The sequence below is a fragment of the Lepidochelys olivacea genome (genome assembly GCF_965140295.1).
Source record: "Lepidochelys olivacea isolate rLepOli2 genome assembly, chromosome: 3".
NCBI lineage: Eukaryota > Metazoa > Chordata > Testudines > Cheloniidae > Lepidochelys > Lepidochelys olivacea.
The window spans coordinates 67,922,843-67,938,847 of NC_140413.1; the positions used below are offsets into that span (position 1 = coordinate 67,922,843).

Consider the following 16,005-nt stretch of genomic DNA (forward strand, 5'->3'; position numbering starts at 1 on the left):
CGGTCTAGCTGTTTGCCATGTGTGAGGTCAAGAAGGAATTTTCCCTCATGTCAGATTAGCAGTGACCTTTGGGGGGTTTCGCCTTCCTCTGCAGCATGTGGGTATGGGTCACTTTCCAGGAGTATTTGAGTATATCTCATTTAATGATTTTCCTGCCATTGTGGGGGCCTCCTGTTCTCTGCATGTGGCACATACTGGTCTAGTCTCCTGTGGGTTGTAATACATTGCTCTGATTTCAGTTGTTGGGTTTAGTATGCGGGTGGGTGCTGGATGGTGTTGGGGACCTGTGATCTACAGGAGGTCAGACTAGATGATCTAGTGGTCCCTTCTGGCTGTAAAATTCTGACTCTATTTAGAAGTTAGGTTGCATGCCACCCCTTAAAATATAACTGCCCAAAAAGAGGCAGAATGCAAATACCCAAATAGTTTCTGATAGCTATTTATATTTCTGTGACTGTATCCTTACCTGAGGTATGTTCTCTTTCCAGTCTGATGTGATCACGTGTGCACGAGAAGTTGAAATGATGGACAAGCAGTTTGCAGCACAAATAGAGCAGTTAAAAAACACTGTTAAAGCAAAGACTGCTGTACCTACGTCACAAGTTTTCGTAAGCATTTGAAATGCAAAAGTATTATTTTCTGAACAAAAGCAAATGAGAAAAATCACTTTTATTGTCTACAATACTAACATAATATTTATGTTGCAGTATCATGTGACATGGTTCACATAAATTTCATGTTGAATTAGGAAAAAAGATCTTATTTTCTGTATCTGTCTAATAGTGTTCCACAGACACAGCTACCTTGACATCTATTCATTTGCTTTAAAAAAGTTAAAAGGATTTGTTATTACACCTGCTTTGAGTTGATAATTGTGGTTTTACAAACATATTTTCCTATTTTTTTTAATATTTCTTTTTCTTTCCTGTTGCTTTGCGAAAGACATAAAAACAGGGAAAACTAACTCTAGGTGAATAGAGAAAATGATTATGCCAAAAGTGATGTTAAATGCATAGAATAGCACTAAAAATAGATTTTCTCTATTCCTTTTCTTTAAAGTAGCCTTAAATATTACTTGTAACAATAGTAGGTAGAAATATTCAGAGATGAGAGTTTTAAGTTAATGATGCTTCACTATTGTATTATGTTGGAATAGCCTTGGCTCAGAGTCTTCTATCCATATTATTTTGAAACTAGGGCTGTGCAAACCTACACATGGTCAGTTCTTATTTGGGTTCTTATTTTTAGCTGGGAAGATATGTAATAAAGTAGTCACTATCTTGTCCACTTTCTGTCATAATTAGTTATAATAAACATTTTGGAAGGGATCTTAAACCTCATGCTTCATGGCTTAAGTAAATCTCTAACTGTTAGAGAGCCTCATGAGACCTAATGTGGGGGGACAGATTATCCCACATCTACCTTCTTTAGGGTTCTTATACCTTCCTGGGAAGCATCTGGTGCTGCCCACTGTCAAAGAGAGGATACTGGACTAGATGCCTCTTGGGTCTGATCCAGTGTAGCTGTTTCTATATGCCCGTTGATCTTACAAATCCTGTCCTTTTAGCAGACACCCCTTTCTTCTATCCTGCTACCCAGAGCAATTCTTTCTCTTTGTCTTCTCTCTCCCTATACTGTTCATTTTTATTATGAGGGCCAAAAACATACTTGTCACTTTACAAGCAAACAAGAAGGCACATCATCCCTGTCCTAAGGAGTTTACCATAGATTTCCTTTCTTGAATAGCTTCTATGTACCAGGTTATTTGCCTGTTTTCTTCACTTCTGTTAGCAACAGAATATGTACAAGATACTTGATTCCATCTGTGCTCTTGCAGGTAGAACTTTCCCCATCACAAGACCACTTAATCCTACTTGTCTTCAAATTGCTGCAGAGAAGTTGTATTGTGTAAGAGCATCAGGAGATTTTTTAATTCAGCATTTGTAGCACAGGGCCTGGATTGAGAATGTAGCAGACAAGCATTTTAGAGTATAGAGTAGGCTCACTCATTTTCCAACAATTGAGTTACAGAAGGTTATGATACTATTTGCAGTAAAAATTATTTTGCTGTCATTCCTCTGTTTTCATTTCTTGTGTCCATAGCATTTCATGATAGTGATGCTGATGAACAACAGAGCTAACTCCCATAACAATTCTTATCATGGCTCCATTAACATGAATGCTAATGTGCTAGGATGAATTTTAAGTTCATTGAATGTATTCCTGATGTCGAGGGAGCCCTTTTCTACTGTGCTAAGATCTGAAAACTTGAAGATGCCTGTGTTAACATTCAAAATTTATTCAGCATAGTCAAGAATGTAATTATTTTCTACTGGCCATTTCCTCAGTGATTTCAAATATGTTACAACAGGTCCATTTTCTCCCATTGTCTTTGAAATCTGTATCTGTACTAAACTGTTTTGGGACTGAGGGAAAATGAGAGGAACAAAGGCTGAAATTTGTCTATGCCTAGGTCTGTTTGTGTTTCTTTTTATAGTTAACCTGAATACAGGAATTTCTTCTTTATTGCCTTCCTCTGCCTATCTTTTCATTTTGCATTTATATTATTATATTTGTGGGGAGGAGGAGAGACTCTTTTCCAATATAATTCAGAAAACTGCCTCCAATGTTTCCCCAAAATGTTTTTATTACTTTTAAAGTAAATTTAAATGGTTTCTAGGATTTGGGCCTGATCTTGCAAGCCCTCCACTGGGATTTCTGAGTGCAGAGGGCATGCAGGATTGGGCCCCTTGTGTTTAACAGTTGTATTTGTGACTATTGTTTACAGTATTTGTTTAATTATACAGACAAAGCAAATGTAGATTTCAGGTCTTTCTTATTATTTTCTAGCCTATCTTTCTTGCACTATCTAACCTCTGGACGAGCTTTCAGGATGAGATATTGCTGCTGAGTTTCCTGACTAATTTGACAGTCAGTCTACAGCAGTTCTTGGGAATCCATGCACAACTCTTTCCTGATGATGTGATGGAGTCGCTTCTCGAAGGAGTGACTGTGAAGAATGATGAGCAAAGGATAAAGGAAACCATGGGTACTGAAAGTTATCACATTTCCTTTTTCCTGTTTGAGTCCTTGTATGATTTTGTGACTTAAATCCTGTTTCTAAAAAGAGCAACATTCCTATCTAAAGCAGGACCTGACCCTGAAAATCTTTATTGACATAGGGGTCCTTACCCAATAGTCCTGTTGAGGGCAACAGAATTTTTGGGTGCTCAGGACCACATATGAGCACTTAATGCTTTACAGAACTGGACTCTTACTTTCTTGATGAAAACATGGTTTACATATAATTGGTACACATCTTCTGAAAACTGAGAGGAAAACAGTGCTCGGACACCAATACCTGGCCCCTGGGATAGTGCTACTATTTATTCTACATTATCAGTGTGCTGCTATACCTGGGACTGCTGCTGTTCCCCGTGAAGTCAATGGACACTTTGCCACTAATTTCTGTAGGTGTGAGATCAGACCTTTTTCATCTAAGGCCCTGTCACTGCTGTAGTTGAAATTTTGCTAGTAATACTCTTGGGAAGAGCATGTGAGATGGAATTCAGATGCAATTTTTAAAGTTACTCCTATGACATAAGCTACTAAGTTGTTCTTTATGTTAAACTTGTAAGCACCTTGAGATATCTTCATATATTTTCCCATAATACTTACCAAAATGGGACCCTGATTCCTATTGGAGCAACTGGGTGCTATGTTAAACAAACTAGGGAAATACAACCTAGATGGAGCTGCTATAAGGTGGGTGCATAACTAATTGGAAAAACATTCCTAGAGGTACTTATCAGTGGTTCACAGTCAAGCCAGAAGTGCATATTGAGTGGGGTGCTGCAGGGATCAGTTCTGGGTCCAGTTCTGTTCAGTATCTTCATTAATGATTTAGATAATGGTATAGAGAATACATTTCTAAAGTTTGCAGACGATACCAAGCTGGGAGGGGTTGCTTTGGAGGATAGAATTAAAATCAAAATAATCTGGATGAACTGGAGAGATGGTCTGAAGTAAATAGGATGAAATTCCATAAGGACATATGCCAAGTACTCCACTCAGGAAGGAACAATCAGTTGCACACATACAAAATGGGAAATGACTGCCAGCGAAGGAGTACTGCAAAAAGGGATCTGGGAGTCATAGTGGATCACAAGCTAAATATGAGTCAACAGTGTAACGCTGTTGTAAAAAAACCAAATATCATTCTGGAATGTATTAGCAGGAGTCTTGTAAGTAAGACACGAGAAGTAATTCTTCTGCTCTACTCCATGCTGATTAGGCCTCAACTGGAGTATTGTGTCCAGTTCTGGGAGCCATATTTCAGGAAAGATAGGGACAAATTGGAGAAAGTCCAGGGAAGAGCAACAAAAATGATTGAAGGTCTAAAAAGCATGACTTATGAGGGAAGATTGAAAAAATTGAGTTTATTTAGTCTGGAGAAGAGAAGACTGCGAGGGAACATGATAACATTTTCAAGTACATAAAAGGTTGTTACAAAGAGCAGTGAGAAAAATTGTTCTTGTTAACCTCTGAGGAAAGGGTAAGAAGCAATGGTCTTAAATTACAGCAAGAGTGGCTTAGGTTGGACATTAGGAAAAACTTCCTGTCAGAGTGGTTAAGCACTGGAATAAATTGCCTAGGGAGGTTGTGGAATATCTGTCATTGGAGATTTTTAAGAGCAGGCTAGACAAACGCCTGTCAGGGGTGGTCTAGATAATACTTAATCCTGCCATGAGTGCAAGATGACCTCTTGAGGTCTCTTCCAGTCCTACAATTCTATGATAATATAAACAATAAATACTAAAAAGAGTCTTCAGTATAGGCGGAGCCAATCAGAGGTGGGGCCAGGAGGGCCATTTGGCCTGTGCCTCAAGCTCAAAGGGGGCCTCAAATTTAGACACTTGTTAAGTTTTTGGCATTTGATAAGTTTCACAACTTGTTGTTATGCGCATTCCAATCAGACCAAAATGTGACACGCTCTCTCAGCTTAGAGCTGCAAATTTAAGCAAATAAAAGATGTGATTTGGTAAAAGACATAATTTTTTTGTTAACTGATATAGATTTTGTCATATTAAAGAGTTAAAAATGTTAATAAATATTAATAAAAATATATCCATTTGGCCCAAGATTAGACTGTGATGAACGTGTCCTCTAGATCAGCTGATTATATAAACAAACCACTACTAGTGGCTGGTGCTGGATCAAGTGCATGTTGAAAGGAAGAGAATTGTTACATTTTAGTGTCTTTATAGTTTTACGTCTAGTTGACTAAGGAATTATTTATGTGTGAGAATTCCTCATTATTATCTTCATATGGTAGCTAAAAGAGGTGACTGGTTGGTTGGTTGAGCCCTAGCTTGGTAGCTTGGCCATTATCCTAGGCTTTCGTAGTCTATAGGCCCAGATTCAAGGTGAAAATGTGTGAGGATAATCGTGTACAGTGAGTTTTGTGAGGACACACATTTTAAATTTGTGGACATTATCCTTCTGTCTGTATCCGTGTCTGTGTTTACTATATATATGTCATCCCTTTGTCTTCAGTTCAGCCTGTTACATTATACCTTGCATGCTCCAGTGTTGATTCCATGATAAGGATAATAACCTGTCTGACTGTTTCATTTTGTGTTCTTAATTAGTATTCCTTCATTTTAAGTCTTTTCAGCATTTGTGTACCATTCAGCATTTGTGTACATGTTTACAGTAGAAGATTTCAAATGTAGATAAGCTACTTATTTACAGCAGAATATTTCAAGTGTGGATAGGCTACATATTGACCAAATAGATTACTATGAAGAGGAGATTTGAAAGTGGTGCAAGCAAGAGACGGCAAAAACAGCTGAGTGAAGCAGCAGCTACGAGCTCAAAGCCAATATCTTCATTTCTCAAACCACTAGAAAACACACCTTATCCAACAAACAATGCTACAGATAATGAAAACTCTGCAACTGCAACAGGTGATAATTCATTGCCAATATCTGAACATGAGGACAGTAGTCAAGAAGGAGATGTGCCAACAGTAACAGATGCAGCAGAAGATCCTGTGTACGATCAAGAAACTCAACAGCAACAGGAAGATGTAGATTTTATGCAGCAAGAGCAATTCATGAGTACTACAGGTTTGACTGTGACTGACATTGGAATTATGACAAGAGCAATACTGCCCAAATGCAATCTTTTCTTTAAATTAGTTGTTTTGAAATTCCAAATAACATTCCACGAGATGCTGATAATCATGCTTTCTCTACTCGTCTGCTGACAAAAACTCTTCCAAATGGTGAGACCTGCACAAAGAGACTGGTTATGCTGGAGTGAGGAAAAACAATCTCTGTACTGTTCACCCTGCTTCATTTTGAACAAAAGTGCTGCAAATGCATCAGTTCTCTCTGATCAGTCAGGATGGAGAATCAACAGAGGTTGGAGAAAATTGAAAGACCGAATACCATCACATGAGAGTTCAGCGTCACACAAAGAAAACTATGTTACATGGAAATCATCCAGTAGGGCAGCATCAGCTGAAAGTTCAGTTGAGAATTTACTCTTGATTGAACTCTCTACAAAAACTAATAACTGGAAAAAACTTCTTGACCGCATCCTGAATGTCATCCTTTTTCTTTCTGAGCGGGGATTGGCTTTCTTTGGTTCCAGTCAATGTTTTGGTAATCGTGCAAATGGAAACTTTCTAGACATAGTTGAGCTCCTCAGCAAATATGACCTACTTTTATCAGAGCATGTTAAACATGTTCGAGAATCGCAAGAGAGTCAAAAGAGTATGCGAGTCCATTATCTCTCCACACGCATACAAAATGAGTTTATTGAGCGATGTGTGTCATTCGTACAAACACTTTTTGATGAGATTTGAAATGTCAAGTATTTTTCAATCATTGTTGATGCCACTCCAGATTGTTCTCACAAGGAACAGACTACTATGCTTATTCGATATGTTAAGATTGTAGATAGCTCAAAATTTTCATTTGAAGAAAGGTTTATTTTGTTTGATAATTTCACGAGAAAAACTGGAAAAGAAATTGCTGCTCAAGTACTAGCAATTCTAGAAGGTTTTAAGTTAGATTTTCAAGTCTGCATTGGTCAAGCCTATGACAATGGATCTAATATGGTGGGGAAGTACAAAGGTGTACAAGCAGTTCTGCCTGAGCATAATTCAAACTGTATTTTCTCCAGCTGTAGAAACCACACACTAAACCTTTTAGGTGTTGACTGTGCAAGGAGGCAATTACTCCTTGTGCAATCGTGCAAGGAGGCAATTACTTACTTTGGAACTTTTCAGGAAATGTACAATATCTTCAGTAGCAGTCCACAAAGGTGAGAAATTCTGAAGCAATATCTTCCTGTTTCACTGCATGCGATGTTCAAAACTAGATGGTCTGCACGGATTGATGGTGTTCAACCAGTTGCGCAGCATTTGAATTCCGTGACAAAGGCTTTAAATGAGCTTGAATCTCTCAATCTCTCAATCTCACTGCACAGGCTCAAACTGAACTTCAGTCTATTCAGAAGCACATGTCCAAATTTGAATGCATTCTGATATCATCTTTGTGGATGAAGCTACTTACAATGATCCACCAAACTAATCTGGTAATTGAAGCACACAGTGCCACACTTGATGTTGAGAGGGATAATGTTGAAAGTCTTATCAATGACATTCAACAGATTCGTGAACAATGGCATGCGATCCTGACTGAGTCCAAATTAGTAGGACAGAATATTGGCATTTCATCTGAGATCCTCACCAATCGCAACTTACCTACTGAATCTGATGCCAAGCAGCATTATAGGGTCAATGTCTTCCTTGTCTTCATTGACTCTATTCAATCAGGTCTTACATGTCGATTTGAGTCACTGTGACTAATTCGTACCCTTTTGGGATTTCTTTGGCAGTTCAACAGACAGAGTAATGAAGATCTACTTTCTGCAGCTGAACGATTTCAGCAACAGTACAACAAAGAAATCTCAAAAGATCTCAGTGTTGAGGTCATCTTCCTCAAACGAATATATTCCACGAACTTTAAATTGGATTTCAAGCCAAAGGAATTGCTTCAAGAAATACTCGAACTTGGACTCTCTGGGGTGTTTCCTAATATCATAATTGCATTGCGTATTTTTGTGTTTGCCTACATCAGTGGCTCAGGTGAACACACCTTCAACATGTTGAAGCAGGTAAAGAACTATCACCATTCAACTATGGGACAAGAGCGTTTGAATGGGCTCGCCATGCTTAATATCAACTGTGACATTGCACGAAAGCTAGATTTTTCATCAATAATTAGTGCATTTGCACAGAAAAAGGCTAGAAAAGCATTTGTTAAATAAAAAAAATATTCAAATTATGTCTCACTCTTTTCTTTGGTGCCGTATTTTGTTTTCATGTGTCATCATTTTTTATTTTTATTATGGCTAGGGACCTCAAAAGCTGGAAGTAGCCCAGGCCTCTCTGGACCTCTGAGAGGGCCTGAGTATAGGTATGAATTTATATCATAAAGTACAGCTTTACCTATTATTAAAGTATGTATATAAATACATCCAGTTAAAATGCCACATTGATTTTAGAAAAAAGAAAAGGAGTACTTGTGGCACCTTAGAGACTAGCAAATTTATTTGAGCATAAGCTTTCGTGAGCTACAGCTCACTTCATCGTTGTAGCTCACGAAAACTTATGCTCAAATAAATTGGTTAGTCTCTAAGGTGCCACAAGTACTCCTTTTCTTTTTGCGAATACAAACTAACACGGCTACTACTCTGAAACCATTGATTTTAGAAATGCCCTGCACTTTAATAATTCAGGATTCCTTATGTTTTGCTTTGTCTGTTTATGCCTTCTGAAACCTCTGAGATGGAAAAAAAGAACAGTTTAATTCATTAGGGATATTAGGTTATCAGAAATATTTGTTCAGGGAGTTGTCGCTACCAATTAACCAAGTTCTGCTGTAGTGGATTTGAAACAAATGGGTGAGTTTAAAACAATGGCTGAAATTATTAGATTTTACCTTCTGTTTGTGGCCATGTGCTTCCAAGGAAAACCTACACTACTAGAATGCCTGGAGGCAGTCTACCACCAAAAAATAAGTAGGCCATGGTAAACCGGGGCCTGATTTTCAAAAGTGCTAAGTGTTCCCGCTCCTGTGGAAACCAGTGGAGCTGTGGGCGTTCAGCACTTCAGGCCACAATGTGTTAAAGCATGATTGAACTCCCTTTGAGATTCCCATTAAATCACATTTTAGGCATCATGTATTTTATTGTCATCTTTCCTTTGCCAAATTCTCTTTCAGGAATCAAAGTAAATGTTTCTGATTTCAAGGAACAAGAGTGGCTTTTTCCAGAAACCACGTCTAATTTTGATCAGTTGTTAATCCAGTACCGTGGGTTTTGTGCTCACACACTTGCTGAAAAAGATGGCCTCCTCCTCCCAGGTGTGTTCTGTATTATTATTAATATTATTATTTGTATTATTGGTGCCTAGAGTTAGAAGAATTTGTTCTTACTGTAAATATGCATACATTAGCAAAAAAGTACATTTAAAGACATATACTCGTGTGTTTCCTTCTGTGCAAACATGCAAACTAGAATAATTCATTGAACACTTTTGCACTTTATACCTAATGTGTAGTTCTAATAATCCTCTGTGTTTTTGAGTGTGTGTGAAATTATAATTAGTGTTCATATAACCATATGTTCTGGACTTGGCTATGATGTTCATACCTTTCGTCCCAGCAACCTTTCCAGCTCAAATATGTCTCTACCTAAGTTCCCTCTAAGCTGGGCAGCTGTGCGGCCGCACAGCTGGCTATTAAGCACTGTGTAGGCACTCAGGGCTGTGGCAGAGAGAGATGCCTCTCCCTGGACCTGCTGTGGTGCTGCTCCTCTGACCCAGCCCAGCCTTGGACCTGCCGCAGGCAGGGGACAGGTGCCCTTCCCCCAGCCCTGACCCAGCCCAGCCTGGACCTGCTGTGGCTAGGGGACAGGTGCCCCGGCCCCAACCCAGCCCGGCCTGGATCTGCTGCAGCCGGGGGAGAGGTGCCTCTCCCCCCACAAACCCAGGTGCTGCTGTGGGGAGAGAGAACTGGGGGGAGGAGTCCTCTCTCCCCACTGTAACCCCGGGGAGTTCCACTGCACCCCAAACCCCTCATCCCCAGCCCTACCCCAGATCCCACACCACCAGCCGGAGCCCTCACCCCCCCGCATCCCAGCCCTCTGCCGCAGCCCTGAGCCCCTCCCACACTCTGAACCCCTCAGCCCCACCCCACCACATGAATTTTGTTATGTGTATCAATATGGAGGTGATATGTCACACATCACTTCCATATTGGTGGACATAATAAAATTCGTTCCGCACTTGGATGGGAAAAATTAGAGGGAACACAGGTCTCTACCTGCTCATCTTTTTTGGTGATACTTTTTAGTAATCCTGTCATTTCTTTCGGTATAACTGATGGTTTGGTTTTGGTTTTTTTGAGGGCATGGGGGCAAAATACCACTGTTTGTAGCAGTAAAAACAAGACTTCTTTAATGGTAGTTCAATTTCCTGACCTACTTAGTATTGTCCTTTGGCATAAAAGAGTAATTAAATTACAATCAATCTTACACAGGAAATTTGCAGGACAGACATTTGCCTATATGTGCAACATAAATGGAAGGGAACATATTTTATATTAACTTGATAGATATGGATGATAAAGTCTGAGTAGTCTTTCTAGTTGTAATTTAAGCATGATCCAGACTATAATAATATCTAGCACTTTTCACCAGTACATTTCAAAGTGCTTTACAAAGGAGATAGATATCCCTCCTGGGGAACTGAGTGTGAGATGGTCATCATCAGTTCTGATGGTTTGTAGAAGCTGACTTTCACTGTATCTGATTCTACTATGTAATGGAGAGGATTTCTTAATTTTGAAAAAGGTTTAGATTGTAGGTTCTGTTACAATTCCAAAAGTGATGGAGTTAGAGCTGGTTGAGGGAAATGTATACTCATAATTATAGGAGCCCTGTGTGTTGAATGATTTATTGGTTCACTCTTGTTTTTGCTTTATTTGTTAGGAAATCCTGCTGTTGGAATTTTGAAACATAAGGAGAAATATTATGCTTTCAGTTCCAAGGAATCAGCATATGTTTTTGCCCAAAACCCAGATACATTCATTCAGTTGATTGGAGAAAAAGCAAAAGAATGTGCTGAACTTATTCAGCTGCTTGAGCTTCATCATCAGTTTGAATCCCTTGCTCCTTATTCACAGGTATTTACCGCTTACATCCCCTGTTGAATAGGTGATGTGACACTGACCTATCTGTCCTTTTGATTCACTGAAGGGTGCTGGGACCTGGTCAAACTGGAATTAGTGGGACATAGAAAAATGTGTTTTATGGAGACAATACTTTGTTTGAGGACATAGGTAATCCCCTACCCAGCAAAGAGAGTATGTGGAGATTCAGCAGATCCTACTCTTTGGTGTATAGATGAGGGGCATCACCTCAGGGAAATTGTTCACCCTTAAATTCTACATGTGGGAGTGGCAGGGCCATGGAAATTCAGTGGTGGCAGCATTCTACCATCTTCGGCCCAGAGAAATTCTGTGGATGATGTTTCCTGTTCTCCCTTTGTAGGAGTAGTTTGTGTAAGGGAGGAGAGGGCCCTGTGTAATTAAGCATTGTAGATAAATATGAGAAGCTTGACTTTATCAGCACAAGTTGGAGACTATTTGTCCATCCCTATATATTGTAATAGGGAAAAAATGTCATTTCGGGAGAGAAATCATAGATTATATTTTTTTAAATTTTAGTGTATGGGTGTTAACATTGGTGTTTTGGACAAATTCCAATTTGGACAACTGTGTTCTGCTTTTTAAATTCCCCCTGCAGTTTCAGTTAGATATTGTATTCTTCATTTAATTGTCCTGTGTATTGTTAAACAGGTGTTAGGATTTATCCCAGAGGTAGCTACTTTTCAGCACCCCCTGCATAAATTTTGTACAGTAACTCCTCACTTAAAGTCGTCCCAGTTAACCTTGTTTCATTGTTATGTTGCTGATCAATTAGAGAACATGCCCTCTGCCTTGGAGCTGCTCCGTGGAGCCTCCTACTTGCTGTGCAGAGGTGGGGGAAAGAGGGGTGCTAATGTCAAGGTGTCCCCTCCCTCTGCTCCTGCCCCACGCTTCTGTCCCCCATCTCCACAGAGCAGTGGGGGGACATGACAGGGCTCAGGACTGAGGGAGCGTGCTGGCAGCAGCTGCTGTCTCAACATGCTGATCTACTTAAAAAGGCAATGTACTTAGAGTTAGGTCAGTATACCTAAAGGGGCAATGCACGTTTCTCTCTTACACACATGGTATGTGTCTCTGCCTCTGTCTGCCATGCTGTCTTCCCTCCCTCTGCCTTGTAGAGTGTGAGGCTACATTAACAATGTGTTAACACTTGAGGGCTCAGCTGAGTGCTAGTTCATCATTTAGCAGTAAGGCATTCTCTGGGAAATATCCCACCCTCTTCCACCCTCTGACTTTGTCACCTCAACCAAGCTTCACAATCATCATTGCTGTGTACAGTATTAAATTGTTTGTTTAAAACTTATACTGTGTATATATATGTGTGTGTGTGTGTGTGTGTATATATATATATATAGTCTTTTGTGTGGTGAAAAATATTTGCCTGGAACCTACCCCCACCCCCCCATTTACATTAATTCTTATTGGGAAATTGGATTCGCTTAACATCGTTTCACTTAAAGTAGCATTTTTCAGGAACGTAACTACAACATTAAGCGAGGAGTCACTGTATCTTAGTTTAAATCTGTAAAGTATTTTAGTATCCTCTGGAATGACAGATACTATATGAACATAAGATGATTATTAACCACTAATTACTAATAGACTTTTATATTTTGTATTCAAGTCTTTAAAACTTTCAGTATTCTTAGATTCCTGTTCGTTTAAAAAAATACGGTGCTGTGTCTACATGTCATTTTTTCCCCTGTGACTTATGGATTCTCCTACTAAATACCTATATCTTCATCCAGGTCAGAAGTGGAGACAAACGTTCAATAAAACCAATTACCAAATGTGACAGCAGTACTCAGACTGACACCCATATATTGCCTCCAACTATTGTGAAGTCGTATGAGTGGAATGAATGGGAACTGAGGAGAAAAGCCATAAAATTGGTTTGTATCAGTATTATCTGGAAAATTAAGCCTTTCAAAATTTGGCATGTTTGGCAGGAGGTCAAACTAGATTATCATAATTATTATCCCTTCTGGCTTTAAAATCTGTGAAGAGACAAGTTCCTGTAATCATTTTCTATCTGAGCTTATTTCACCATATTTCATATTCCTGTTTCAAAAGCTTTCCCCCACACCAAACTTTTGTTTGTTTTTGATTTGAGCAATATTTTCCTCGCTAGATCCATTGGTTCTAAAATCTCAGGCACTCTTTTAGGTTGTAAGAGCCTTTCAAATAAAAGTGAATTTTTAGGGTGCTACTCTGTACTAAATAGGGTGACCAGACGTCCCGATATTTCGATATTTAGTTGTTGTCCCGCGTCCCAACTGACGCCATTTGTCCCGATATTTTGCTTTGACGGCACTCTGGCTTTTTTTTTTTTTTTTTGCTTGGGGCGGCAAAAAACCTAGAGCTGGCCCTGGCGGGGGGTGAGCCTGGGCTGCCCCCCCATGTGTCCCAATATTTTGTTGTTGTCATTTGGTCACCCTACTACTAAAACAGCTTAACTAATATAAATAGCGTAACCATTTGGAAGTAATGTGCTATATCTTATTTTTGTAGTACAATGATACAAAAAGGGCTAAGATGATTTTAAAAAAAGTTACAGCAAATGAAGCTGTATACATTAATAAATATAATACCACCAAGTCACAAGAAAAAAAAGTTGGGGTAACTGTAGTAAAGTGTGGGTAAAAACGCCACTAAGAGATTATAAAACTACAGAGAGTGAGTTGAAGAAAATATCGTGCATGGTTGTATAGATGAGAGAATCTGTAATAACGGTCTCTTGTATATGAAAATGTGTATTGAGCTTTTTCTTGCCTTTTGAAGTCTGATTTCAGACATCCAATGAAATGTGTATATTTTATAACACCGAGTTGATATTCTGGCCAATAACAAATTAGCTGACTGCCAGGTTTGCTCACAGCAACATTAACTTACTATCAATTAGGGGGCCTGATCCTGAAATGAGTTTTGCTTGTGTAGACCTATGTGGAAGTCACTGAAGGATTGGGGCCTTAATTTGTTTCATAGTAAATTATTTTTCACTTTGTCCCAACTTCTTCCATGTTGACTCACATCATCCAGTTTGCAATTTTTTTGTGCATATTTTGCAGAGGACCAATTCTGAGATGTAAACTAGCACAGCAACAAAATAAATGCATTTTTTGTTGTATGTAGAATGTTGAGGCAGGTTTTTGAGGTATCGTCACTTAATCTGTAGAAGTATATGGCCTGCTGTTAGAAATTGCAGGTATGTCCTCAATATTTTGGCTGTAAATTAAAAAAAAAAACACCCCGAACAATAAGTACCTTTCAAATAAGATTATTTTTTCTTACAATGTGCACTGCATGCTATGGTTTCAATTGTTATACAATGGTCATACAATGTTGGGGTAATATTTTCATCTTAAATCTGCACAGAAGAGCTCATCTCTGCTATTCTGCTCATTCTACCTACCATGAACTCTGCACATGTCATGTAGGGAGAGCAGACTATCAGAGTAAAGATCCACTTTGCGGAACTGAAAATGGAATTTTATCAATCTTGATTATCCATCAGTTTGTGTAATTGGTTACTGTTCTCCCTCATAGCATTATCCTTGATGGCAACTATAAGACCTTTGTTTCCCAAATTGTATTTTGGGACCTTGGTTTTAAATTGTATTTTAAAATATAGAAAGATCAACTCAAATCCATTAGAGCAGTAGACACAGACACTACCTCCTCATTATATGTTACCCTGTTACCGAGGGTTTTTAGGACCCAAAGCAGTGGTAACTTAATTGTTTTATTTTAGGCAGTGTTAGGAATAAATTATTGGGAACACAGCTGAAAGATTGATCTAAGTAAGCATGCTTTTATTTAAAACCACTATTTATTAGTTTTAAGCACATATAAACATAAGCAATAGGTTTAGAACATTTAAAAAAATTATTTAAAATTCGAGATGGTGTTGAGTAATTAGTAGCAGGTCAGCGATGGCTGGTTGCTTTTTTGCCAAGAGTAAGGTGTTAGGAAAAAGTTTTTCAGGATAGCTTTAGAGAACAGTTTTAAAGTACATTTTTCATTTAATTTTCTTATCATTAATTGTTATCAAATATATAGCTTATTATGACTTTTATTGGGTTGGTTTTTAAAATTTAATAAATTATTAATAAAATATTTTAATACTTTTAGTTATAAAAAGTTTTTGTATTAAACACACTTAAACTTATGGTTTTTAATTAGTTATTTATTTTTAGTTTTATAATTGGTTGGGGTTTTTTTTATTTTGATTAGCAGAAACTGCAAGTCTGCAGCTAGTATTTGATTTTGCCTTCAAAAGTCCTGCTTGTTCAAAATAACCCTTAACTATGTGGTGTTTTATTTTATTAATTTGTGGTGGCTGAGTGCACACAATATGGCTAGTTAGTTTGATCAAATTCTGGAGTAACATACCCTTTAATTCAAGGGTAATACTCCCCTCCTTAAAGGTTGTATATTTTTAATATTAAGACATATACATATGTGTAATAAGTTTAGTGGGTTACTCGTGAAGGCTGAGCATTAGGCTCAAGGCTTTTAACTGAGACTGAGCAAGAATTTTCTCGCTGGCACTTTTAGATTTTATCCCTGATTTTGTCTTGTTAAAGACCATGAACTTATTTTTGGGGAGTATCTGTGGTCTACAGAACCACTGGCTTTGCAATCAATTGATTTTTTTTTTTTTAATTCAGCACATCAGTGCTAGGAATATAACAACCAAAGCCACCTGAAACATTAGAAT

General features: G+C 38.4%; 1 protein-coding gene across 5 annotated transcripts in view; it reads left to right on the top strand.

Annotated features, from left to right (window-relative positions):
• Positions 1-16,005, top strand: part of CFAP206 (cilia and flagella associated protein 206) — a 32,327-nt gene that overhangs the window by 14,444 nt on the left and 1,878 nt on the right. For all 5 annotated transcript variants that reach the window (XM_084624778.1, XM_084624780.1, XM_084624779.1 and 2 more), the window contains 5 exons: positions 489-608; positions 2,851-3,049; positions 9,300-9,440; positions 11,068-11,261; positions 13,034-13,177. In XM_084624778.1, coding sequence (XP_084480904.1) covers positions 489-608; positions 2,851-3,049; positions 9,300-9,440; positions 11,068-11,261; positions 13,034-13,177 — 798 coding nt within the window. The remainder of the gene's footprint in view (positions 1-488; positions 609-2,850; positions 3,050-9,299; positions 9,441-11,067; positions 11,262-13,033; positions 13,178-16,005) is intronic.